Source organism: Delphinus delphis, chromosome 4 (genome assembly GCF_949987515.2).
Source record: "Delphinus delphis chromosome 4, mDelDel1.2, whole genome shotgun sequence".
NCBI classification, from domain to species: domain Eukaryota; kingdom Metazoa; phylum Chordata; class Mammalia; order Artiodactyla; family Delphinidae; genus Delphinus; species Delphinus delphis.
The window spans coordinates 134,503,592-134,529,437 of record NC_082686.1 but is presented as its reverse complement, the minus strand read 5'-3'; the positions used below and the strand labels follow the sequence as shown (position 1 = coordinate 134,529,437).

The window sequence follows — 25,846 nt, the reverse complement described above, 5'->3', positions numbered from 1 at the left end:
CCTTCTCAGTGGAAAACACTCCTCCACCCCAGGATGCGTCCACACGCCACGGCTCTCCCTTTCCGAGGTCAAGTGTTTCACAGCCACGCTTGATTCCTGCCCCCCTCACTTCCTGCACCCTTTATCCTGGGCTCATCTTTTAGCATCTTCCTCTCCGCCTCTTCAATGGATCTTCCATATTCCTAGGAACGTGGTTTTCTTATTAAGATTTCCCTTTAACCCACCAAACTTCTGTGCTGGCATATTCTCGTCTTAAAAGAGTGGGCTACACAGCCTGCCCCAACTGCCCCTCACCTGGCTGCTCTCACCTCCCTTCCTGGTCCCTTTGGGTCCCTGTCTGCTGCGCGAGCAGCTTCCTGGCCCACCTTGGCTGTGGGTCTTCACTTACCGGCGTTCCTCACCGGCCTCAGTCTCTCCTCCCAATAACGGCCTCAGCAGACTCATTTCTTGCTCCAAAAAATCAGTTACACAGCGGGGAGTCCGAACCTGTCCCAACTGGGTGCACTTTTCAACACGGGACTGGAGGCGGGTAGTGTGTAACTCCTTATTTTCAGTTATTTACGTGAAGCTTTGCCTAATAAGAATATAGGTTTGTGTTTAAAAGTGTGGAATACTTCTAAAATAATCCTCTCTTCCAGCACTTTGGTGACCTATACCTTCACTTTGTAATTGCAAGATTAAAGATCTGCAAGCAGAACAATTACTCACCAAAAGTAAAATCTTACGCAAATGCTATTGAGCCCAACACAAATGAGCAGCTCTTCAGATGATTAAGAACGATATGCCTTACGATAACTGTAAACATAAGAAACAAAGATCAAGAGACTCTAAAATAAGCACTTGGACAACAGAAGGGCTGTGTAGGCGGGCGGCAGTAATTATGAAACCGGGAGATGATCGTTATGTGCTTCTGAAGGGCTTTCAACCCGAAGCAACTCAGACCATTACACAGCGGTTATCCCCACTCCTACCTCCCCAAGCAAAACCCTTAACAGACAAGACTCTTTAGCTTTTCAAATACAAGCAAATATATCCCTTACCGAAATCGAACAGAAAAACAACACGAAGCTGCATGATGCTAGACATTATCAAATTTCATAAGGCAAGGAAGTTGCAAAGAATTGCCAATAACTCAAATTGTTAAATGAATAGCCAGTTCTTTCTTTCCGATAAACTGTGGTTTCAGATTCTAACGGTCCACAATTCTCATAGCAATACATGCATTTAATAGAATCGAATACTTCATAAAAGTCAAATCACATTTAGCCAGTTAGTATCTGAGCGACTCCGCTGTGCAGATGTTAGAACAGATGTCACGGGTAAAACAGAGAGTCACTCAGCATGCAAGCCTGGTGCACGGGAGGTCACTGTCCCGTTTGGAAGATGGGACACGTTAATAAAAGACACAGTGACCGAAGAGGCTTGATCGGCTGAACCAGATACACGTCTGAAGGGCTGAATGGAATGGGTCTGGAACACACATCCCGGAATCAGGAAAGCCCCTGGGAGACTGATGAGATGAGAAGAAGACAGGGAAAGACTGGCAGAGAGGAGGGAGACGGAGGTCCTACCTTGTGGAAATCTAAGTGGAAACACACAAGGGATGGCAGAGGAGGCGGGGCAGCCCAAAGCCCGGCTGGACGAACAACCTCACATCTTCCTCACTGTTCCCGACAACCTCCAGCGGGTCCTGCCCACAACAGTCCTCTGCACACAGCTATTATGATGGTCACCTGAAAGCTCAGCTTCTCTCCCCTTCCACTAAAAAACCAGGGGTTCCCCACTGCCTCACAGGCCGAGTTCAGGCTCCTGAGTCACACACAGTAAGTACTCAATGCGTCTGACTGTGCGTGGTTACTTTCATACGTCCTGTTTGATTTGAAGGTTCTAGAAGACAAAAACCAATCTTGCTTATTGTTTTAAATATTTTGGTATGTAACAGCTCTTACAAGTATCTTAGGCATAGTACAAGTTCAAAACATATTTATTAAATAAATGAACAGATGACTTAATTAATACTTTTTAATATAACATTGGCAAAGTGGGTGGGCCAGTTGGCAATGACTTTGCATAGGAAGTTAGAAGTTTAGATTTGGTCAGCTACTCAATGATTTTGTATAGGGTAGTGACATGATGAAAAGTGGTATTTGACGTAACTTGCTTTAATTGTGGTCGTAAGTGTCCCAGAAAGGGCTAGAAGTAGAAAGATGACTTTGCTAATAATATTTTGCTAACAAGATGAGGATTTTCGTCTCTTGATTAGTCACTAACATGCATATTCTTCAATAAACACCAAAAGAGAAATTGTCGCATGTATCTATGCCTTTCATCTATTTTAAACGAGTTCATTTCTGAGATAAGAGATGACTTTTTTTTACGGCTAGGTAACAGTTATGGCCTCCTGATTTGAAAGAACAGAAACCAAAAACCCTAGAAATTAAGGACAGATACTCTTATTTATGAATTACAAATATTCTCCACATTAGAACCTTCCAAATTGACACTCAAAATTTGAAAATTTAAAGAATTTCATTTTACCTGTTGTTATTACAATGCAGAACACTTGATTTTTTGGTTTTATCACAGCTAAAAATTACTGAGACGGTTGTTTATGTAAGTTGAATTTTGTAATCTAGTATAGCATTTGGTTGTGAAATGAATGAATTCCTCAGCATGTGAAAATGCCAGTGCATTGACAATTTCAAGAGGCTGTAACTGGTGCCCACGGAGGTGGAAGAGATTTAGCGCAGAGGGTCTCAATCTGGGCTGTGGCTTAGAAATGCTTGGGAACCTTTAACAGCTATGAACATTTAAGCCACACCCCAGACCATGTCAATATATTTTAAAAGCTCCTCCCAGGTGAGTCTATTATCCAGGCTTGAGAACCAGTGAATTAGTATTTTCTTTAGCCATGAAGAAATACTTTTAATATCTGGTTTTCTTGATATAGTATCAAAAAGATGAAATAGCTCAGGGGCAAACTACTAACTTTATTTTAAAGAAAAGAAACAAATTCTCACTCACCTGCTTTCTGACAGTGTACAATCTTTTCATACACAGCGTCTGCATTTTCAATCAACGCCTTGAGGGACTGGATCATCTGCAGAGGAAACATCCAGACAGGAGGTCACACAGACAGCTGAACACAGGAGGGTCCGCTCTCGGGCGCGAGGCTCTTCCCCCAACGCGGCTGACGGGATGCGGCGACTCGTCCCTCCATCTGACGTCCCACTACTCAAGTTCATGTGTGTACATGTTAAATGATACAGTCACACCTCCCCACACAAGGGCTTAGACCAGACTGTGATGAGTATATTCCTCGGGTGGTTAGGCTTGCACAACACCGGATTTGAACCTCAAGCCAGTACCTGAGCTCGTTTCAGTGTGAAAAGCTACAAATAAATATGTGCGCACATCCAATCTGTCCTTCATTTTAACAAAACCTCCTGCGTCACCTTATGGAAAGCTCCAGCACCTACATGCCTTTCTCACCTCAGCCAAGATGCCTCCATCTGAATCAGTTTAAAGCTTAGGTTGAGGATCAAAAAACAGCATTTCTTTGATGCACCACTAATGCTATCACTCAAACAAGTAGTCTTAACGTGCCTATCGGTGATTTTAAAAATTCAGCGTTGAGTTCTTGTTCTAAATTGCATGTGCTTATTTTAGGAGCCGCGCCTGAATTAAGAAAAAGGAACAGGGTACAGCTGACCAATTATTTTACTCACCAAAATGCTGGGGAAAGGTCTGTCTGAAGTAAACTTTTTGGCTCTAAAATCACTATGAAAATGGGATGGCCAGCTTCAGTTCTCATGGCTCAAATGGGGACAATTATGATCCTTGCCATAACCGTAGACTCTAGCTTTTTGTTTTCGTTTTTAATTTAATTTTTATTTTATATCAGAGTATAGCTGATTTACAATGTTGTGTTATCTTCAGGTGAACAGCTAAGTGATTCAGTTATACATATACATGTATCTATTCTTTTTCAGATTCTTTTCCCATATAGGTTATTACAGAATAGTAAGTAGAGATCCCTGTGCTATACAGTAGGCCCCTGTTGATTATAAGCTTTTTGTATTTAAATATTTCACATGATGATATTACTCATCTCTTTTACAGGGCCATTCTATTTTGTATAACAAATACCAATCCATCATTGTTCATTCCTTTAAATTCTGCCTTGTTTTTCTTTATAGTATTTATCACTAGCTGCCTTAGTAATTAACATAGGTTGGATTATTCCTATAACTCGAAGAACACCATATTTTATTAGTTATACTTAAACTAAAGCATAATCAACACGCCTCTTAAGAAGTACACCAGATTCTTAAAGTGAGTCACACAGCATTTATCAACTTCCACTGTTTACCTCACAGTAAACACTGTGAGGTTTGAAGGCCAAAGCAGGTGTTCATTTATGCCTTCATTCATTATTCATGGAAGGTGTCCTGTGGGCAGCCGCTGAGCAGAAATGGGGGGCAGGGTGACCTACAGGACACAGCCCCTGTCTTCAGGAAGTGCACAGCCCAGGGGCACGGCCCCCACTTAGGAATTCGGTATTTTCACATTCGTTCTTCAAGATCTGAGTCATTCCTGCAAATTTAAATATTCTACTTTACAGCTTGACATATTGAACAGGCAGTGATAAAAATGAATAGTTCAGAACTCAATTACACTGATAGAAAGTCATTTGTACCATTACATAATTTGCATACTGAAAAGGTTCATACCATCATCAGTAACCTCCTTCAGCTCTGAGCCGAGCCAACGAGAGGCATCACAAAGCAAGGACTTCCCCCAGCAAGGATGGTGGTTGTCACAGGTCAGTATCAAAGAACTGGCCAACCGTCCCGCCACCATTCAGACAGGGGGAAAAAGCAACAAAATGAACCTGGTCATGAGGCAAGTGGGCAGGACAGGAGCAGTAACAGAAGGAAAGCAAGAGAACAAAACAGCAGCATTAAGGCCAGACTCACGCATCCCAACAGCCTACGGGCGAAGGTGGTCAAAACAGATCCACATCCGGGCTGGGGCAGGCGCAGAACAAGCACAGATTTACATGGGTTCCTCAGCTTTGTCATCTAGGACAAGGTATGAAACATCATGGAGCCGTAATTTCCTACCTGTAAACTGAGCTGAATAAAAGACATTATGAGGGCTCATAATATTGTGGGGATTAGAGGAGAGGATGCTTGCGGCTGGAACTTGCCAATGGTGAAGTCGCAGTGGACTCCGCACTCACCCGGGGGCCCGGCAGAGCTCCTTCTGGAAGCCCCCAATTAGCTGAATGAGTGTGCCTTCCTGTCCTGTTCTCACTGGCAATGTTTTACACACCCATTACTGATACTAGCTTTGTTGACAAGCCTGGTGTGAAGAAGCTCAGAGAAACAACAAATCGCACTATTCCTCTAAGAAGCATCTTCCAGTTTAAAGTATTGCCAAAGGTTAAAGAGTGCTGCACCTTTTAACTGTAAAAGACACGAAAGGCTTCAGAAACGCACGTCCACCTCCAGGGGCTAGAGAAGGACGCTGCCCTGCCCCTGAGCTCTGTGATGCCGGAGGACCGATCCTTTACTCTGGGGACAGTCATGCGCTGAGGCTGCACGTGTGGGACCCTGAGGTCGGTGCTGAGAACGCATGAAGAGCAGAATGACCCGGGGCCACGAGCAAACAGTAATCACATAAAACGTGGCAGTGCCACCGCTGCCCACGTGCTCCTGGGCGTGACAGTGAGACGCTCCTAAGCCGGGGCAGGGTAGCGGGACAGCTCAATACCAAGTCCTTCTCCCGGTAATGGGGGTGAATGTGTCCCCCGACTTATGTGCAGTATATAAATTATGGAGGTGGCTAACACCCCAGGTGAAGGATGCAAACACAGTGAAAAGCCAGCCCCCCGGGTATGGAAGTGACCAGCGGCAGGTCCCTGCAGAGCGTATCAGAGGGGATTCCAGAGGCAGTCAGCCCACGAGAGGTGGGTACCTGCTAACCAATCAGCAACTTTCAGACACAGGAAGAAAGAAAACCCACCCAGACCTCAGCAGAGATGATTCACTTCCCCACACCTGTCATGGAATGAGCGCATCATTCCCTCTGGGAGGAGGAACTGCCAGTTTATATCTTTTTATAGTTGCAGGGTACATATTTATAATTAAGTTTATATTCTTGCCCACAGATTGAGTCCATTAACCCTCCACTCCTGCAACATTCGTGTGAGTTCTCCTCGAGTAAAGGGCCCGTCTAGGTGTTGTTCAGGGGACTCTCTGGCCTGTGGGCTCCTGTAAGCGCACTTGGTTAAAGGTCCAGTGGGCCGAGAGGGCAGGACCAGGCCAGGCCGGGCCTCCCTGCCTGCCTACCTGGCTGGCTGAGGTCTTGTTCTCGCACAGCTGACAACTATGACTGAATGCATAGGGGTGCTGCCACTTGGGCTGGGTCTGCCACTCTGTAACGAGGTGTAATTATAAACAGTGCAAGTGTTGGCTGAATGAGTCAAAATGGAAGTATTTCAACGCCTCCTTGGCATCAGGTACGTACTTGGCGTCCTCCATTTCCTCTAATGCTCACCAAAGTCCACGGGAGGTGGGTGTTGGTGATGCTGCTTTCACAGATGTGAACACTGAGGACCCCAGAGCAAAGCCACTTTCCCAAGGTCACCTGCTGTGATGAGCAAAGGACTGTAACTAGTGAACAGGGGGACGGGGATTCCGTTTGACTCAAAGCCTCTGCTGTTTCCACGATACCAGCAAGGTCTTGACCACAGGCAGCAGCTGAACAGGAGGAAAGCGCATTACAACCAGGAGGATGGACAGAAGCATTAGGGAACGTCCTGGCTCCCGACGGGTGTTACACACAATATGTAGCATCATCTCAGCTACTGACACGGGCCCAGAAGTGTGTTTTTATAAAGTAATATTTCTATAAAGCACTTTGGGAAAACATTTTTTCAAACGACAACATTAAACAGTTTACTTGGCTCCACTGACCAATTCATTATTAAAAAACAGAAATCATTTATATTTCATGTGAAACCACTAGAATAAGCATCTCAGACTAGACAAAAGCAAATACGTGGGGAGTGACATCAAGAGATGAGTCAAAGGGAAAAACTGCTTTAAGTTATCTTGTTTTCTCTGTATACATTACGGTAATATGTGACTATAACGCAAGGCCCGGTAGAGTGACTGGTTTTATAAGCATGATCTGCATTAATGCACATTTCATCGATTCACTTTACATGCACAGGTGTAAGTCTCAGCACCAAAATCAGACATCCCGCTGCCGGCCCGAGTAACTTACCACGTGGACCCTCGTATTGTTTACAAAGTACAAGATGCTTTCAAATAGCTGTTGCTCATGGATTTCACATTAGTGTCCGGTTAACAGTACCTCCTAAATTTCTGGAACAAACGCATTAGGATAATCTATAGATTTAACATAGCCCAGAAACCCATTTCATAAATTCGATCAACTCTAAGATAAGGTTTCTTGTTTTTTTTTTAAAAAATAATTTTATTCATTTTTGGCTGCATTGGGTCTTCGTTGCTGCACGTGGGCTTTCTCTAGTTGCGGCGAGCAGGGGCTACTCTTTGTTGCGGTGTGCGGGCTTCTCATTGCGGTGGTTTCTCTTGTTGCGGAACACGGGCTCTAGAGCGCAGGCTCAGTAGTTGTGGCGCATGGGCTTAGATGCTCCTTGGCATGTGGGATCTTCCTGGACCAGGGCTTGAACCCGTGTCCCCTTCCTTGGCAGGCGGATTCTTAACCACCGTGCCACCAGGGAAGCCCCTAAGATAAGGTTTTAATATAGGTCTCAAGAAGATGGAAAGTAGGAAGTTTCAACTAAAGGCAAAGTAAAAATTAAAATTCATATTTTATTAAGCTGGAAGGAAACCAGAAATGCCTTCTGTAAGAATGCCCTGTTTTGAAAGTAACTCCCCATGTTAGTATAAGGCAAACGTCTGTTTATAGGTGTGATTATGAGAACTATTATTATATTAATATATTTTATATTACTAGATTTCTGTAGACTGTTTCTTTATTTTCTGTTTTGCAACCTGTGCTACACAGCCCTAGAAAGTGAGTCCGTTCACCAACGCTGAGAACGTAGAGAAAATAAAAACGAAATTCCCTCTGGAATCTGTCAGCTTTGGTGCTTTTTTTCTGTGTTCTTGAAAGTAACGTCCTCAGTTAACAATGCTACTTTTGTCTTTAACACTTTACAATAATTATTACTGTATGGGTGAAGAATTTTTGAACCAAATGCGGGAACTCTGGGATCCGAGACTTCTAAATTGAAATGCAGAGGTAACGTTTCCTTTCGCGAAAGCTTCCAAGTACAGCAAAATGTCACAGAGTTAAACTAATGGAAGAGAAACCATTTATAAAGTTACTGTTGGGAATTACCACATAGCTTTTTAATACTTGAAAATAATATAAAAATCACACATTTGAACTGGGGCATAAAAGTTGCACAGCTGTGGCGGTCTTTAGGCAGCTGCAGGCTGCAATTAAAGCCCCTCCACCTCACACAGGCCGCTGTGTGGGCACCCCCCACCCGGGGCTGAGGCGTTCCAGGTCAGCGTCCCTTCCAGCAAGGTCACTAGGAAAACACTCTATAAACAAAAAACCGCTTCCAGAGTAATCTGTCCTAGTTTCCTCATGAAACCTGACTTCTACATTTTTCACCATGCAAATTATAGAAAATTACAGAAAAACAACCTATATAATAGAAAAATGAGAGCAATAACTCTGCCAGGCAAATGTCAAATGATATCACTTATATGTGGAATCTAAAAAATAAATGATACAAATGAACTTATATACACAACAGAAATAGACCCAAAGACAGAAAACAAACTTATGGTTACCAAAGGGGAAAGGGCAGAGGGATAAATTAGGAGTTTGGGGTTAATATACATACACTACTATATATAAAATAGATAAACAAGAACCTACTGTACAGCACAGGGAACTACACTCAATATCTTATAATAATTTATAATGGAAGAGAATATGAAAAAGAATATATATACAGCATATATATGTATAACTGAATCACTTTGCTGTACACCTGAAACTAACATGACATTGTAAATCAACTACACTTCAGTTAAAACATAAAGTTTTTTCAAAAAAGGAAAGAACTCTGCCATTTAGAAAACACTACTGGATTGTTAATGAATACGTAGAGAGGAGTGTACGTGGCCGCTGCCACACACCGACCTCCTTGCGGGTGTGATGGGAGGCGCCAGGACAGAGATCAGTGTGCAATACCATTAGGCTCTCTAGACATTTCCACTTGTGTTAGAGGAAAGTAGGGAACGTGGCTAGAAAAGGGCCAGATTGGATGCGATACAGAATTACGATTTTTTTTTTCGATACGCGGGCCTCTCACTGTTGTGGCTTCTCCCGTGGCGGAGCACAGGCTCCGGACGCGCAGGCTCAGCGACCATGGCTCACGGGCCCAGCCGCTCCGCGGCATGTGGGATCCTCCCAGACCGGGGCGCGAACCCGTGTCCCCTGCATTGGCAGGCGGACTCCCAACCACTGCGCCACCAGGGAAGCCCCCGGAATAACGATTTTAAGCTGAGATGTGCTGTGATCAAGGTAGAATTTCAGGCTCTGAACAAAGAGTAAGGAAGGAATGGGGGATGGGGGTATGAAAGGGGGGCAGGACGCAGTGGGGCTGGGAAAGAGAGATGGGCTGGAGAGGGTACATCGGGAAGGACAGAGCAGGACCCGGTGACTGATGGGCTGTGGGCACAGAAGGAAGAGCCAAAGACAAAGAGGGTAAACCGGACAGACGAGGAGGCTGTGCCGCACCCGACCGCTGCAAAGCTTTTCCAGGTTTACACTGTGTCTCTAAGGTGTTAACTCATCCCGGAAGTGGAGTTCCGCCCCAGCTGAGCAGAGGAGTTGGCAGTGAACGGGGCAGTCTTTTGAGGATCTGCAGCAGCAGCTAGAAACCGTGGGAAAGCTTGGTTCTAGGGCTGGAAAATCGGAAGCTTTCTGCACCAAGGTAGCAGCTGAGATGAAAGAATGTCTACATCTCCGAGGGAGGAATTTTAAAGCTAAATGAGATGAAAACATCACAGCAACACGGCAGATAATAATAAGCAGAGGGAAGCTGTATAAGAGACACAGAAGGAATGGTCAGAGGGGCAGGGACAGAACAAGGATGTTGAACATTTCCAGGGGTGGGAGGAGAGTTTCTGGAAGGTCTACAGTGTTAGGAGCTCCGGACTTGGTCATTTGGTAACTCTGGACAATAAGATGGCAGTACTGACAGTTCTGCTGTGTGACAGACATATTCCTAAAAACCACCACACTATAAAAAAACCTGTGTGATAAAAAACGCAAGGTTTGTGGGGAAAATTGGGTCAGGGCACAACACTCAGAAATTCTGCTGTGACACATTACAAAAGGCAGGAGCAGAATACAAGTGATAGCACAGTCCTGCACATGTTACGTAGTTAAGGAACGCAAAAACGCAGCAGTGAGCGTGGCGTGTGGCACCTGACCTTGAAAAAGACCTGGAGGGAAGGGCTGCAGCTCTTGAGTTACTGTGAGTGGTGGAAGGAGGGGGTCTGATGTCTGGCGAGAGGTTATAACTGAGATGCGGAGGGCGCAGCGCAGGACACACCCGGTGATCTGATGTAGCAGCTGGTGGGTGTGTGAGGTGGGTGTGTACATTCAATTCACCCAGGTGCAGTTTCTGCGCTCGCTAGTGTTTCTTGCCGTCAAAACCGTGCACAGGTAAACACAAAATCCGCGTTCAGTTAAAATTATCCCTTACTGTATTGATCACATGCAAATAAATTTGCATGTTCAAAACAAGTGTTATAACTGACTATAAAAGGGAGAGTATTTCAAGATCTACGCAATTTTCTTGAGAAGTAAACTCTCAGTATCTATCATAGTCAACTGAAGTATGCTTTTGGCATCCTATAAGACCTCCTCCACACTGTATTCAACTATTTTAACAATCATTCCTTGCCAGAGAAGAGATGCCAAGTGCTGTGTAAATCTGGAGCAAATTATGAGCTAAGAGTGACCCAGAGTCCACATTCAGGAAGCCAAGAATTCTCTAGCTTTTCAACATGCTCTGATTCGTCATAAAGTTCACTGCAAAGCTAGGGTGGTAGGTACCTAAGGGTGAGGCACGTAGCTCTCCTGTTACTTACCTTTTATCTGAGCTGTACGCTGAATCTTCATGCACTATATTTCAGATCAAACCCTGTAAACTGAGATCCCATTTCACCTGTAAGTATCTAGCTGAATTTTCACATGATGAAAAGCCTCTCCTACCACAGTCAACGTCTCCATCTACCCCTTCTCACTCTAAATCAATATATAACCGTATTCACACACTTAGAAAGGGCTGCATTTCACAGATTAAACTTCAAGTTTTAACTAAACAGTAGTTCCTGCAGTGAATTACCATGTCAATATAAAAGCAAAGAGACATTATGCTTATTATACACAGAGTAATACAGGTTTTGCCTGTACTCATCTAAACAGCAATTTGGATTCAGTATAAAATTCATGGAAATAAACAGTATCATGTAGTCAAAACAACCAGTTTATTGCTCTAGGTGCTTTCTTTTCTCCTAGTTGCTTTGGTGCCTAGTGCACTTGGGATGGACCAAACGTTTACATTGTGGGTATTTCTGAGAGGCACTTCCAGCATTAGCCACTAGAAGTCCTTAGTAATACACATTTGTAGGCTGGAGGAGAGCAGAAAGGAGCAAAGACAGAGAAAACACCATAAAGAGGAAATTAAGGAGGGGGAAAAAGAGCACTATATAGAGGAATAAAAGAAAAAAGAACAATAAAATCACAGAGCCAGAGCTTAGAGGAATTAAAACAGTGAATGCACAAGGGTGATCTACCTTATTAAAAACCGTCCTTCAAATCAGATAAGAAATTTTTATTTTATGCAGACAAGTTAATAAACTATAAAGCCACAACCAAACCTTTAGGTGAAAGGAAGTCACTCATATTTCTAGATGAATTGAGACTTAGATTACTAGAAGTCTCCATGTTCCCAAATATATTTAAATAGGTCAGGGCTGGTGAAGCTCAGTAGTGCAGAATAGCACAGGGAAAATAGAAAAGGGCTCTGGAAAAGCTGGGAGTTCCAATAAACCAAGAGATTAGTTACGAACTCAATGTACAGATTTTAAATGTTTATTCTACCATGAACTGTTGGCAAAGTTTTAAATGTTCTGCATAGTTTTAGTTTCAGAAGTACACAGAATGTCAACAAGTCGAAAAGAATTTTGGTTTTGATCTTGTACTGCTTCTGCTGCCGTATGATACGATACTCAGAGAAAACGAAAACTGTTGAAAATTGAGCAACAAAACAGAACCCAAACTACCCTAAAAAGGAATTCCAACGCAACTATAAAACTATCCAGAAAAACGATGTAATAACTCCTACCACTTCACATCACGCTGTGCTTTTTTCTGTGTAGACAGCACGTATATAGTAAGTTCACACGCACTCAAATGACAATAACCCTCTTACTTCTCCATTTTATGACCAACCTCACACAATCAGAAGTTTCCTTAGGGAAGAACTCGGGATGTTACATGTCATTTTGCACAGGATTACTGTGGGAAGCCTTATTCCACATTCTCATGCTAAACAGGCTACTTTATAGCACATGATGAATCATTCTGCACCACGGTGACCTCACGGGTGCACGCATACCCCATCCTCCCCAGGGCCCTCGGTCACGGGCAGCCTCTCGACGCTGTAAAACACTTCTCCGATTTTCTCAACTATAGTAGCGATGTGCTTACGTGACACCCTCGTACCATCTCAGCATGAAATTTAAGTGCACCTTGTGCTCAAATACCCTCTGTGGCCATGACGGCAGGAAAGGATATGAGTACGGGAGGGGCTTAGCAGCTGGGAAAGGAGCTTTCCACTAGGCCAGGAGGCAGCCAGGGTGTCCAGTGGGGATGCAGTCTACAGCCGGCCACTTGCTTCTGCTTCCAGTAAATGTCTGGGAGGAGGGAAAGGAGGGGCAGGGCACCACTGTGACTTCCCCAGTCTTCGAAGTTTTAAAGACTTTGAGTGCAGAGGCTACATCTTTGATGGAGGGGAGTGTCTCCAAAGAACTGATGAGACTGGTTTAAAACCTGGCCTAAGGGCTTCCCCGGTGGCGCAGTGGTTGGGAGTTCGCCTGCCGATGCAGGGGACACGGGTTCGTGCCCCGGTCCGGGAGGATCCCACGTGCTGCGGAGCGGCTGGGCCCATGAGCCATGGCCGCTGAGCCTGCGCATCCAGAGCCTGTGGTCTGCAACTGGAGAGGCCACAACAGTGAGAGGCCCGCGTACCGCCAAATAAATAAATAAATAAATAAAACCTGGCCTAAGTCTTCCCTGCAGGAGAAAAGGGGAACTCGAGCTCGTTAAAGCCAACTACTCAGTGAGCAAGCTACTTCCGGAGACTGTATTAGGAACCTCTGGATGCTACATAACTCTTTCAAGAGACCAAGGACCATTTAGAGTTCTGACATGCTCATTGAAAACTATTATTATGAGGGACTGCCCTGGTGGTCCAGTGGTTAAGACTCTGCCTTTCAATGCAGGGGGCGTGGGTTTGACCCCTGCTCAGGGAACTAAGATCCCACATGCCTCGGGGTGCCGCCAAGAATTTTTTTAAAAAATAAAAATAAATAAAACTATTATTACGAAATTAATTAAATTTCAAAAGATACAGTTTGAATTAAACATAGTTTCACTTTTATTACCATCTACTTATATCAAGGTTTTTCTCCAAGGGGATCAAGGTGATTTTCAAACTCCTAATTAACAGACAGTAATTCAATCATAGTCTTACTGTAAGGTGTCATTAGTTTCTCTCAGGTCTGCGATAGCTAAGTCTAGATGTTAGTTAACAGAGGAAAGCAAGTGGAGACCTCTCTGGACTGAAGAGCATTATTTTTTGAGCCCAGTAAAGAGTCTGCCGTACTCTGGAACAGCAGAGCTAGGAGGGGGGCAAGAACCACTCGACCAGCTACTACCATATTTACGGCCTTTCTGGTGTCAACCACAGAACTCACAGGCTCCTGCATCTTCCCCTTTCTGAGCAGAGAGGCAACTCCCCACGCAAGGTGGTGGGAAACCTAACCTTCTGCTTTTCACTTTGCAACTTTAAACCTGCCTTTATGAAATGGAGTAACCACGTCTCCATACATAGCAAAGTGCTGTGGTGAAATTCGAGTGATGCTAAGATACACACACAGAGAAGTCTTAGAGCATCAAGAGCTGCTTGTTTCTCGCCTTTGAACTCATACTGACCTGATAATGAGTACCGTGTATTGAGAATTTCCTATGCCCTGGGCTACTTACACGTGATCTCACCCCCTGAGAGGCGGTGAGACCCTGCCGGTTGGTTCTACGGATGAAGAGGCGACGTGCCCGGTCGCAGAGTGCGTACCAGAGCAGGGACTTCTCACGCTCAGGGCTCATAGTCTCTGCTGGCACCACCATCCCCCAAGCCCCCACTCACCTACTTCCAGGGTGCAGGCAGGGTCCCCTTCCTCCCCCAGGTGCTAGTCCCAGCGTCTCTGTGCAAGAACGATATTGTACACACGTGTGCACACCCACGCCCACCTGCCCGGGGCGGTGTGAACTTACAACTGCACTCACGGAGATGTGTCCCTGGCAGAACACACCAGGGCACATGTCCTGTGCCCTGGGAGTCAGCTCACGGCGCAGGTGAGAGAAGGACCAGCACAAAGCCTAGCCCAGGTGGACCCACAGCCCGCGGATACCGCGTGCGGGGTCCAGGTTTCCTTCCCCGGGAGCACAGCAGTGTGGTACCCAGCAGGGCCCGCGAGCGTCGGGATGAGGGGTGTGACAACTGAGGGACGGTGGCGGTCTGGCATTCAGGGACTTCTCGTTTGGCCCACCAGAAGCCCATGCCCACCTGCTACCTCACGTGGCACTCAACTTCTGAGCATGCTTTGGAAAAGCATGAAACGCTCTTCGTATAGAAGCCATGTTCCCATCTCAGCGGCCTTTGCTGAATCAAGCTGCTCTCCTGTCTGGCCTCCTCTCCCCGTCATTCCTCAACCCTGGGAGTGTGTCCTCCTTAGGACCCATGGATCTTTAAGAGTAGGGCATTGCAGACAGGGCAAAGAATCCTCTGGTAAAGGGCGGGGAAGACTGAGGATCTGAATAAGTGGTAAATGGTCTGGGGACCTGAGACGCTCGTAGCTTCCTTCCTCCCAGCTGTCCCAGGCCTGGCCTCCCGCCTCAGGCCCTGCCCTTCCCACAGGCATCTGGAGCTTTCCAGGAACCTCTTCTTCCTGGACGGGCGCAGGTGCCACTCACCGCCTTAGGACGGACACGGTGAGACCCTCTGGTACTGAGACTGGAAAGACAGCCACTCCACCCTCCAGCCGTCACCAGCCCCAAACCTAACGCTCCCAAGAAAGGCTTTCCGTGCACGCATAAATGAGCCAAGTTCAGGGAAATGTAGGTACTCCGGGACCTAGACGTAGGGCGGGAAGGACACCTGATATGTGTCCTCTAGATCAAGGGCATTTTCTTTCACTCATCCATTCATTCACTCATTCGTTCATAAATATATTTTGAGTGCCTGCCCTGTGGCAGGCTCTGTCGTGAGAACGCAGTGCTGAGCGGGACACACAGGGTCGCAGCCACCCGGGGGCTCAGATCTGGGGGAGAGAGAGAGAGAGGTACCTTAAGAAAAGGAATCAAACCAACGCATGTATAATTACAGGTTGTAATGAGTGTAAGAAAGCAGCAAAGACCCTCCAGCCCCACTCCCAGCCACCGTGGGAGAGAGTCTGGGTTGGGGCTTCACCTCCAGGTGGAGGTGGAGAGAGCTTTAAATAGAATGTGGTTAGTACTGCCTGGATTTTATAATTCTAGAGAAAGCCCTCCTTCCCGCCTTAGGGGAAGGTGAGAGGAAACTAGGGGTTTTCAGAAGAGATGCAGAGCCTGCCCACCGGCTCCACCCAATTCCCCTTTCTCTGCCCTCCCCTCCCCTTGCCCTAACAAGAAATGCTTGACCTGAGCACGGCTTAAACTCAATCCTTGGACGGCTCGTTTGTCGTGCCTCATTACCAAGCAGCGCAATCATGATTATACATCTCGCTAAATACATGTGAACTAAAGTTAGTTACAAATTTTACTGGATTATAACACAAGATTCTGGTCGACGGTCACCATTTTTTTGCTGCAATAGCACGCTGTCCTCATGGGCACTGTAAGCAAACTGGAATTTTCACAGGCTTTCCTTTCCTAGTTCCCGCCTCTGGTGTTTATAGTTCTGACCGTCCAACACTAACAAGTAGTTTTACTTCTTCAGGGGTCCACTGCCTCTTCCGGGACAGAACTCAGGGGCCCTCCTCCTACTGGGGTAACAGAGGAAAATGATGTTCTATGGATCTACATTCAAATCGCACTAAGTACATTATTTAAAAAAGAAAGAAAACCTTTAAAGTCATGATTTAAGCTGGCCAAAGTGAATCTGGAAACCAGGGCATCAAAACACCCTAAGGACTTTTTCCTCTTTTTGAGGGGTTGGCAAACTTCTCCTGTGAAGGAGCAGACAGCGAATATTTTAGGCGACTGCTGTCACAATGTGAAAGCAGACACAGAATGCGTCATGAACGCGCTCTAACAAAATTTCCTTATGGACACAGAGGCTTGAATTTCATATGATTTTCACATGTCCTGAATTTTTTTTTTTGACCATTTAATATGTAAATACCATTTTAAGCCTGCAGCCCGTACAGAAATGGGTGGTGCTGGCCAGGCCCACAGGCCAGCGTTGCCCGACCCTGCTCTAAAATGCCACACCGCGCATCACCTGGTGATACTGGACTAAAAGTATTCCAGAGGATATAGTTTGACATGCTACATGCACATTTCAGAACAGAACATGAAAAATCAAGTGCGGTCGGTATTTTAAAAGCATAAACGTATGTTATATGTAAACGAAGGAGAAATTTGGCCACAGAGAATTGTAACATTGGCCAAAGACTTTCACGGGCTTATAACACAGCTAGACGTTAGTTTTAGGAAGTCAGCTAAAAATGAGTAACTACCATCTTGGTTACATTTAGCTAAATACTCAAAACAGCTATCTCTATTCCCAAAGACAGATTTTTTTTTTTTTTTTTTTTGGCTTCTGGCTTTTGGCACCAGATAAGTGGTTATTCAAAGCTAAAATTATTTTGTGCCATATAATGACATAAATGATGGTGTCACTCCATTTAATCTCTCTCTGGTATAGGAGTATAATAATTATAAAGAAAACTAGAATAATCACCACTGGTTTCAAAGAAAATACTTCAAGATTTCCATAAGTCGATAAAGGACTTCCTGTATAAAATCTGCACATAAAGATCTATAAGAGTTAGCCCTAAAGATGTGACTAATACTAAACGTAGTAGGGAAAGAAATGTTTTAAACTACTTAACATGTTATTTTTAAGTTAATTGATAATTAAGCTTGTAGAGTTAAACTTAACTCTTAACACATCATACTGTCCACCCACTGAGTTGACTGGGAGAGCAATTTTCTTATGGTTCAGAATTTTAAATGCCTTAAGTTAGAAAAGACTTAAAAACCATTATTAAGTGCTATTTTTATCCCCGATAGATTCATGTGGTAGTAAAATCAGATTTCTGCTGTCAAGGGTGGTTATTTTAGTGGGGTGAGTGGCATTAATTATTTCCTAGCAATCTGGGGGAATATAAGTGAACAGAATGAAAACCAGGAACCGTTAAAATAGAATAATAAGTGACAGTTCCTGCGGTCCCCACTGGCACAGCGGTTAATGTGTATGGTGGAGAGTTACCACCAGACAAGTGCAGCTTAGAGGGGTTTGGTGAGGCTGGGGGTGAGCCCTCCCCACTACACAAAAATAGAAATAATGAATCCATAGGCAGTGCTGAATTTTATTTCTCTTATAAACCTGAGGTCAAATGTAACATATCAACAAAATATATGCTTAAAGCTTAGAAAGGGCCAAATATTACTGTCAGGAATACATCAAGTTGCAGAGAAAAATCACTACTGCCTCATTATTCAAAAGACTGTGGAAAAACACCTTTAAAAAATTTCTTCCAGGTCATGACTAGGGACATAAAAGACAGGAAAAATAGGTCAGAAATGAGTACATCCTACTGCCAAGAAGTGATGCCAGAAGGTGGCCCAAGTAAGTGTCAACAATTACATGTAGTACTCAAAAGAATTCTGAAATATATGATCTTTCATATAAACTGGTTATTTTGATAGTTTCATTTTCATGGAGCAGATTCCATCTAAAGTATCCCATTTCTTAGAGAGTTGTCTTCTAAAATGCGATTGCACAGCCAGAGACTACGTGTCCATGAAAACAGAGGAGACTCATCACTGCATTTACAAACCAATCTATGTACCACCACTAACAATTTTCTAGAGGTATCTGAGTAATTTCAATCTTTCCAACTCAACTCCGAATGGGATTTGCAACGCTGCCGATTTTCTCAGTGGAAAAGCATTTGTTTCTCTAAACTATATAAGAGTGGGTATCAATAAATCAAGTTAAGCTCCAGTGAATAGATCCTGCATTCGCCAAGTCAGGGAATGATATCAGAATATCGAGATGTGAAACAATAAAATTCTGTTATCACCGCAACTTACATCCTTTGTAAACTTCAACCTGAATACAGACAATGATGGGACACAACGAAATATTAAACAATTCATCTTTTTGATGAATCTTTGACAGAAGAAAAATACTTCTAATAAAAAGGTTCACGTGTGTGATTCTTACTGGTTAGTTGTAGCCAGCACTGCTAAAATAATCACACAGGCAAAACATCCCCATTTAACTGTCTGGAGAATGTTCTGAATCCCACGTGGAGCTGACAGCAGGGGCAGCCGCAGGCTCAGGTGGCAAAGGCAGCCACCTTCCTGAGCGGGATGAAGAATCACCATGGGCTTCACACCCCCAACTCCCCATCTGGTCAGAAACCGCCACCCTAGGAAAACTAAGATAAACAGTGAAGGTGCATTTCCTGGGTCCTCCAGTGGGGTGTGGCCCAGAGAGTGCTGGGTGTTTCAGAGTAGAGTCCACATGTAGGGGGCTCCAAGGGTTCTGTCCCAGGACAGCTTACGACGAGGGAGAGGAACACAATGATCTCTCAAAGCAGCCAGCACAGGCTGGTACAGCTCCCTCTGTCCCAACGGCACAGGTCAGAGGGTCAATGAGAGACGCAGCTCCCCTCTGAGTCCAAGGTCAGAGCAAGCCGGAGGGCTCCCAGACACCAGGGGGGAAGCAGGCTGAACGCATCAGTGAGCCGTGAAACGCAGGTTCTAGATTGGCCAGTTTTCACTTTTGTGGATCTGAAAGGATTCGGAACTCACAAGCCGGTAAAGACATATAAATTATCACACACCAAAAGCCAACTCAGTCCTTTGTTTCTTTTTTTGGGGGGGGGGGGTGCACGGGCCTCTCACTGTTGCGGCCTCTCCCGTTGCGGAGCACAGCCTCCAGACGCGCAGGCTCAGCGGCCATGGCTCACGGGCCCAGCCGCTCCGCGGCATGTGGGATCCTCCCGGACCGGGGCACGAACCCATGTCCCCTGCATCGGCAGGCGGACTCTCAACCACTGCGCCACCAGGGAAGCCCAGTCCTTTGTTTCTTGATCATCACTTTCCTGTTTGAAAAGGATTTCCGCCACAGAGGACAATCACATCCACAAAACTGGCTGTAGACACAGTACCACGCTGTGCACACCACAACAGTGATCACAAACTTCAAGATGTCAAACAGATTCCAGATGCTGTAAAAAGCGTTCTCTTCAAGAAAGGGCTATATATTATTAATAGTGTTTGATGCATGTTTCAATAGCAAATCAGAAATTCTGATTCTGGAAAACTTCAATTGCTACAAGACTATATGCGTGAGATACATCTCCCTGCAGTTATTTCCCCCCTTTTTTCCCTCTCTTGGCAATTACTAGGCTTAACATAAATTCTTCATCAATCCCAACATGCCAAAGGGAGGCCACATTTCCAAGATGCTCTAAGAAGAATGTTATTCACTTAACAACACTAGTCAAAGTATTCAGACTCCGTTTCTCTTGATGATCATTACATAATCCCTAGTTCTTACAGCTGGCACATCAGACTTCTGACTGCCTCAGCACCCGGGTCTCTCTCTAGGTGATATTTCCAGAAGTTCGTCTTTCTGGGAATCCAGGAGATGAAGTGCCGTGGGGAGGGAAAGGCTGCCAGCTGCATGGCGACAGCAGGGGGAGGTGTAAGGAGGAGAGTGTGAAGCTGTTTCTTTCCCAGAGATGTTGCCATAGTTTATAAATCATTTTGCCCTGGGGCTTTCCACCTACTCAAAGAGCAAGTTTCAGAGCCTGGGTGAAAAGCAGCTATCTTGTAAAAACAAAGACACTTCTCCGTTTTAAAGGTCAGATTAGATTTTTATTTGGGTTCCCACCAAAACGACAGGCTTGAAAGTCAGGATCTGTCAAGGAGAAACTCTTTTCTAAATTATTTTAACATATCAAGGAACAACACATGCAGGTCCCAAGAGCATCACCCCTAGGGGAGAAGAGATGCCCCTCCACCGACCACGGCTGGGCCAAGCGTTTGCAGCCCTAGGACAGGAGGAGGAAAGAGGCAGTGGAGGGGACATTGGGAGCCCGCCTCTTGGAGCCTTGAGGACGAAGGACGGAGCCAGGAAATCCCTGCGCTGCACACACCAGCCCCAAGGTGCACCGGGGTGGGCGGTGGTGAGCTTTAGGACGTTCTTTAGCAAGGGCACAGAAAGGAGACTTTCTGCAGCTGCACCCTCTCCAGGCAGCTAGTGGCCACTCTTAGAGGAGCTGAGGGAAGAGAGAAAGTCTGAGAGATGGAGCATTTTACCTAAAGAGTCAAGCAACCACAACCCAAAATGGATAATGTGAATTAAGGCAATGGATCAGGGTTACGAAATGGAACTAAAATTGAGGGACACCCACCTGCCCCTAAGAGAGCTGGGAAAGCTGCATTTCCTTCCCCATCTGGGCCGAGTGTGTGGTCTGAACTCAGTCTCTGCCCCACAGGCATGAGGTGACAACAGGCTGAAGAACCTGGAAGTCAGCCAGCACTGCTGTCTCCACTCGGCCCAATTCTGTTTATTCAAAGCCTAGTGGGGACAGGAAGTTGACCAAGCAAACCAGGATAAGGAAGGCAAACGCTTCTTCCCAGCCTTGACCAGCCGCTGATGCTCGCGGCGACTGACCAAGAAAACCACGTCTGTTATTGACAGAGGACGCTCAGAATTTGAGAGATGTACACGGACTTTTAAAAGATGTCCTGGGGACTTCCCTAGTGGTCCAGTGGCTAAGACTCCATGCTCCCAATGCAGGGGGCTCGGGTTCGATCCCTAGCCGGGGAACTAGATCCCGCATGCATGCCACAACTAAGAGTCCACATGCCACAAGGAAGATCCCGCACGCTGCAACTAAAGATCTGGCGCGGCCGAATAAATGTTGAAAAAAACGTCCTGGTGGGTCTTTGACAGAAAGAAGAACTCAGAAAACAACTTAAGGAGGTAACTTTAGCCACTGAAGAAACAAAATAAATCATTTCTAGTCAAGAAGAGAACAGATCAAAAATAAACACTGAAGGAATAATACAAAAGCAAAATCCCACATTCAAGTGGGATCTGATGGGAACGTGGGAAGCAATTCCTCTCCTCTTGCACAGGAAGAAAACAAGACTACAGCACTTCAACGATCTTAAGTTTTATCAAAAATGTAGTAGTGTTCTTCTGCATAATGCATCTGCTTACAAGGAAGTTCCCTAACTTTTCTGGAGCTCTAGGTTCCAGATATATTACATACATATTTCCTACCAGATTCAGTGAAATAAAGCGTTCGAGAAATAAGCAATCTTGTTCTGCCCCCTTCAGAAGCAACAGAAAGGCTCTAACAGAGAAGTCAAACTGTGGGAGACCCCACCAAACACGTGGCCCCGAGCCACAGCCCCATAACCGCTCCCCAGGTGGCTTGGTTCAAGGGCTGAAGTGACGCCAACAGCAGGCTCCCGTTTCTCCTTTACCAGTACGGTGGGACAGCGCCGCAGTCACTCAGGAATTGTAAACTGCAGAATAGTATCTGCAGTTGGTGCGTCAGATGGTACAGTGGCTCGCTTCGTACTTTATCACTTCTCGTCTGAAGACGCCATCTGACAACGTGTGGGACTCTGTTAAGGTTTGCATCTCTGTCCTCCCAGAGAGTCTGGGGCTGGGTATCAAATTTAACTGGTAAAAAAGCAGCCGCTGATGAAGGCTCTTTCAAGGGGATGGCCAGCCCCTAAAATGCTGCTGTTTCGCAACTGTTCTTGCTTAGTATCTGCAGGTGTGTGTGTGTGTGTGTGTGTGTGTGTGTGTGTGTGTGTGTGTGTGTGTGTGTGTGTGTGTAAGAATACTTCTACACATGTGTCCCGCGATGGTTTCTGTGGAGACATGTAAAACATGAAAAGCGGATGCAAGATACAGTCGTGCAACCACCACCATATCACACCGTGAAGCACCATCTCCCCTAAGTTTCTCAATCTCCCTGCTTCTGGCGGCTGAGTGGCAGCCTCTACAGCTGATCTGATGATACGAGTGATACCATCATCACATTCCATCCTGTAAACATTACTTTTCCCTTCCCGTGGGGTTGGCAGTCGCTCTGAAGTGGGTCAGCTGTATGGTTTTGACGATGCCAGAGAAACCGTTTTGGAAACGTCACCGGCTGGACCTCCCCTGTCACTGAATTAAACTAGAGGCTTTGGGTTTCTGCTCTTCGCCCCGTAGCAGGGTACATTCACCTTTCCCTAATCTGTCTTTTTTTCCCCCTCTTTGTAGCTCAGTCTTATCCTAAGGCATAATACTCTATTTTTCTACCGTTATAAAAATTGGGAGAGTTGACACCTCCAATTAAAAGATGCTTTTAATGTCAAGTTCTGAGGCAGGAGAGTGATAAAAGCAGCCACAGAGGAGATGGCAATCAATAATAACCTTATTACAGATGATCTCTGCTTGGTCCAGATGGGCAGACTCCATCAATTATGAAGTGTGATTTCTCTCTTCCCTGCATTAAGCAGTGGCCAGAGAAAATACAGGAACCCATACCAACAACATAGGGCAGAGCACTCCTGATGCTGCATGCCGACTGCCAACATATCTGTGTAAGAAAGAAACCCTTCGTTTCACATATTTTATTTAAAGGACCTTGCTTTATTTAAGAAATATTTAAAGCCATGAGGTAGAAGGGACGATCCAGTAACTTATACAAAAATATTCACAGCAAGCAAATAACATGCTCCTAGACAAAGCATCTTGTTCCTTTTTTTTTAAACACTAAAAACTACTGTTCTCTACTGGATAAACGGATTCCTCAGAGAGTGCTTTTTTAATTAAGTGTGAAGGCAATTAAAATCAAGATTTTTGTGAAGCTGTAAAAGATGGAAACAAATTAATTTCAGATAGAAAGCAGAGACAAAGGAACGGCAATGACAGGAATGAATGCATGGGTAATCTCCGAGCAGCTACGGCTGTGCGAGAGTCCGCCCCTGTGTATGTGAACAGCCGTGCTCTCTGTGACAGAGCTGGGCATCCTTTTCTTTCCTTTTTCCTCTTCTCTCCTTTTCATTCCCTGTGACTTCATTGTCAATTTACTTACAATGACTGAAGCATACTCCATAGTGCAGAAAAATTGTAAGCAAAACCAAGGAAAAAGACTTTTTTTCTTTAAAAAATATTTACGTGATAAGGACACTTAACAGGAGATCTACCCCTCTGAACAAATGCTTACCTGTACAATGCATTACTGCTGACTAGAGGTACAAGGTGCTACTGTACACGGGTCTCTAGAACTCCTCCACCTTACCTACCTGAAACTTCATGCCTGTTGATTAATAACGTCCTATCTCCAGCGCCTGGTAACTCCCAGTCTAGTCTTTGATTTTATGAATCTGACTATCTTAGATACCTCATTTAAGTGGAATCCCGCAGGGCTTGTGTTTCTGCGTCTAGCTTCTTTCACCGAGAATATTGCCCTCAAAGTCCAATGAAAAAATTTTAAAGAGAACTTTCTTTTTATGTAACACTCCACAAAATATTTAAACTCCCAGTGTTTTCTCTCAGTCAAGGAAGAATGTCGACATCTTGGTCTCTATTTGTTAGCACAGATCTCATAACATTTAAAAAAATTTAAGCGTAAAGCAGACGGTAAATCTGAAACTAATAAGCAAAGATAGCTGGAGAGCTGAATCGTTACTTTCATCAACATTAAAAAGGGTGGTAAAAACCACTTTCGTATAAAAAGATGATGATGACGGGAGAGGGGAAGCCTGAAGTGGTCCTGAAGCCTCCTGGCAGATCATCCCAGGAGCACTGTGTGTTACGGAGAGGGAACCCGCTCACTCACCAGAATCTCTTACTCAGGTTACGTAATCCTTATCTTCCCCAAACCAGCCTTTAAACACGTGAGAGAACGAGCTGAACTGTGATATCTGATTCTCAACAGTGGATGCATTCAAGTTCACTGACACACACTTTCAAGTAAAACACTTACATTTTCTGTTTTCTGAAGTAATAATACAAAAGATATATTCAGGTACTTATAATCAGATTCCGTTGAGTGGAACTCAATCTGTTGAATACCGTCTTCCTTATTTCAAGCTCATCGGATCTGCCTTTTAACATACGCCAAAGTATGCAAGACGAATTCTTCTCCACCTTCATGGGGGAGCAGGAATCAGAAATAAGGTACCTGGGACTTCAAGGGCCCCACATGAACAACATCAGATCATGAGTATTGGCGCTATCTGGGCTTTATGGGCAGATTCGTCAGTCATCCACACACCGCACATGGCTCATCTTCCTGAGCTGGACTGCAGGGCAAAAACTGGACAAAGAGACGAGTCAGGTTCTAAACCCGCCATTAGAACCATTCATGGTTCTGCCATTAATTTGATGCACCACTCGGTTTCCATTTTCTCATCTGCAAAATAAAGACGCTCAGCAGGCGGCCTCTGAGTTCTTTTTCACCCCTACCCTCCCACAGTCCATGATCTTAATTCTGAGCATGGCTCTTTGCTGCTCAGAAATGTGCAAGAACTCCCACGGTCCACGCTCGAATTTCCTAGAACACATGCTTCCCATTTCTGAGAGTGTTTCACCCTGTGAACTCAGCCTGCAACAGTCTCCGTTTCTTCACCTGCTGAAATCTGAGTTGTTCTTAAGGGTCAGAGGCCAGTGTTTCCTTGAAGTCTTCCTAATTCCTAAACTTGAAACTGACCGTTCTCTCCCATGAACATCCAAATAATCTATTTACATATATATATATATATATATATATTTTTTTTTTTTTTTGCAGTACGCGGGCCTCTCACTGTTGTGGCCTCTCCCGCTGCGGAGCACAGGCTCCGGACGCGCAGGCTCAGCGGCCATGGCTCACGGGCCCAGCCGCTCCGCGGCATGTGGGATCTTCCCGGACTGGGGCACGAACCCGTGTCCCCTGCATCGGCAGGCGGACTCTCAACCACTGCGCCACCAGGGAAGCCCTGTTTACATATTTTAACACATCTATCTATCATCTATCCTCTCACTACCTCTGGATACGTTTCATCTCTTCCACTAAACTGTGAACGCGTCCAGGGAAGAAAAGCCTCCCTTGTGTGACCACACAGTCACTCCCACTCTCCAGACCAGTCCCTCCCTACTTCTCCCCCATCTGCCTGATCTAAGAAGGTGTCTGTGTTTCTCTTCCTCTGCTCCCGGGTGGCTTTGACACCCGCCTTCCTGAGCAACGTCCCAGCC

The 25,846-nt window shown here is 45.2% G+C and overlaps 1 protein-coding gene across 1 annotated transcript in view; it reads right to left on the bottom strand.

Annotated features, from left to right (window-relative positions):
- The window catches only part of PLCL2 (phospholipase C like 2), a 193,389-nt gene that overhangs the window by 48,819 nt on the left and 118,724 nt on the right, over positions 1–25,846 (bottom strand). Inside the window, exon 4 of the mRNA XM_060011524.1 lies at positions 3,025–3,100. Coding sequence (XP_059867507.1) covers positions 3,025–3,100 — 76 coding nt within the window. The remainder of the gene's footprint in view (positions 1–3,024; positions 3,101–25,846) is intronic.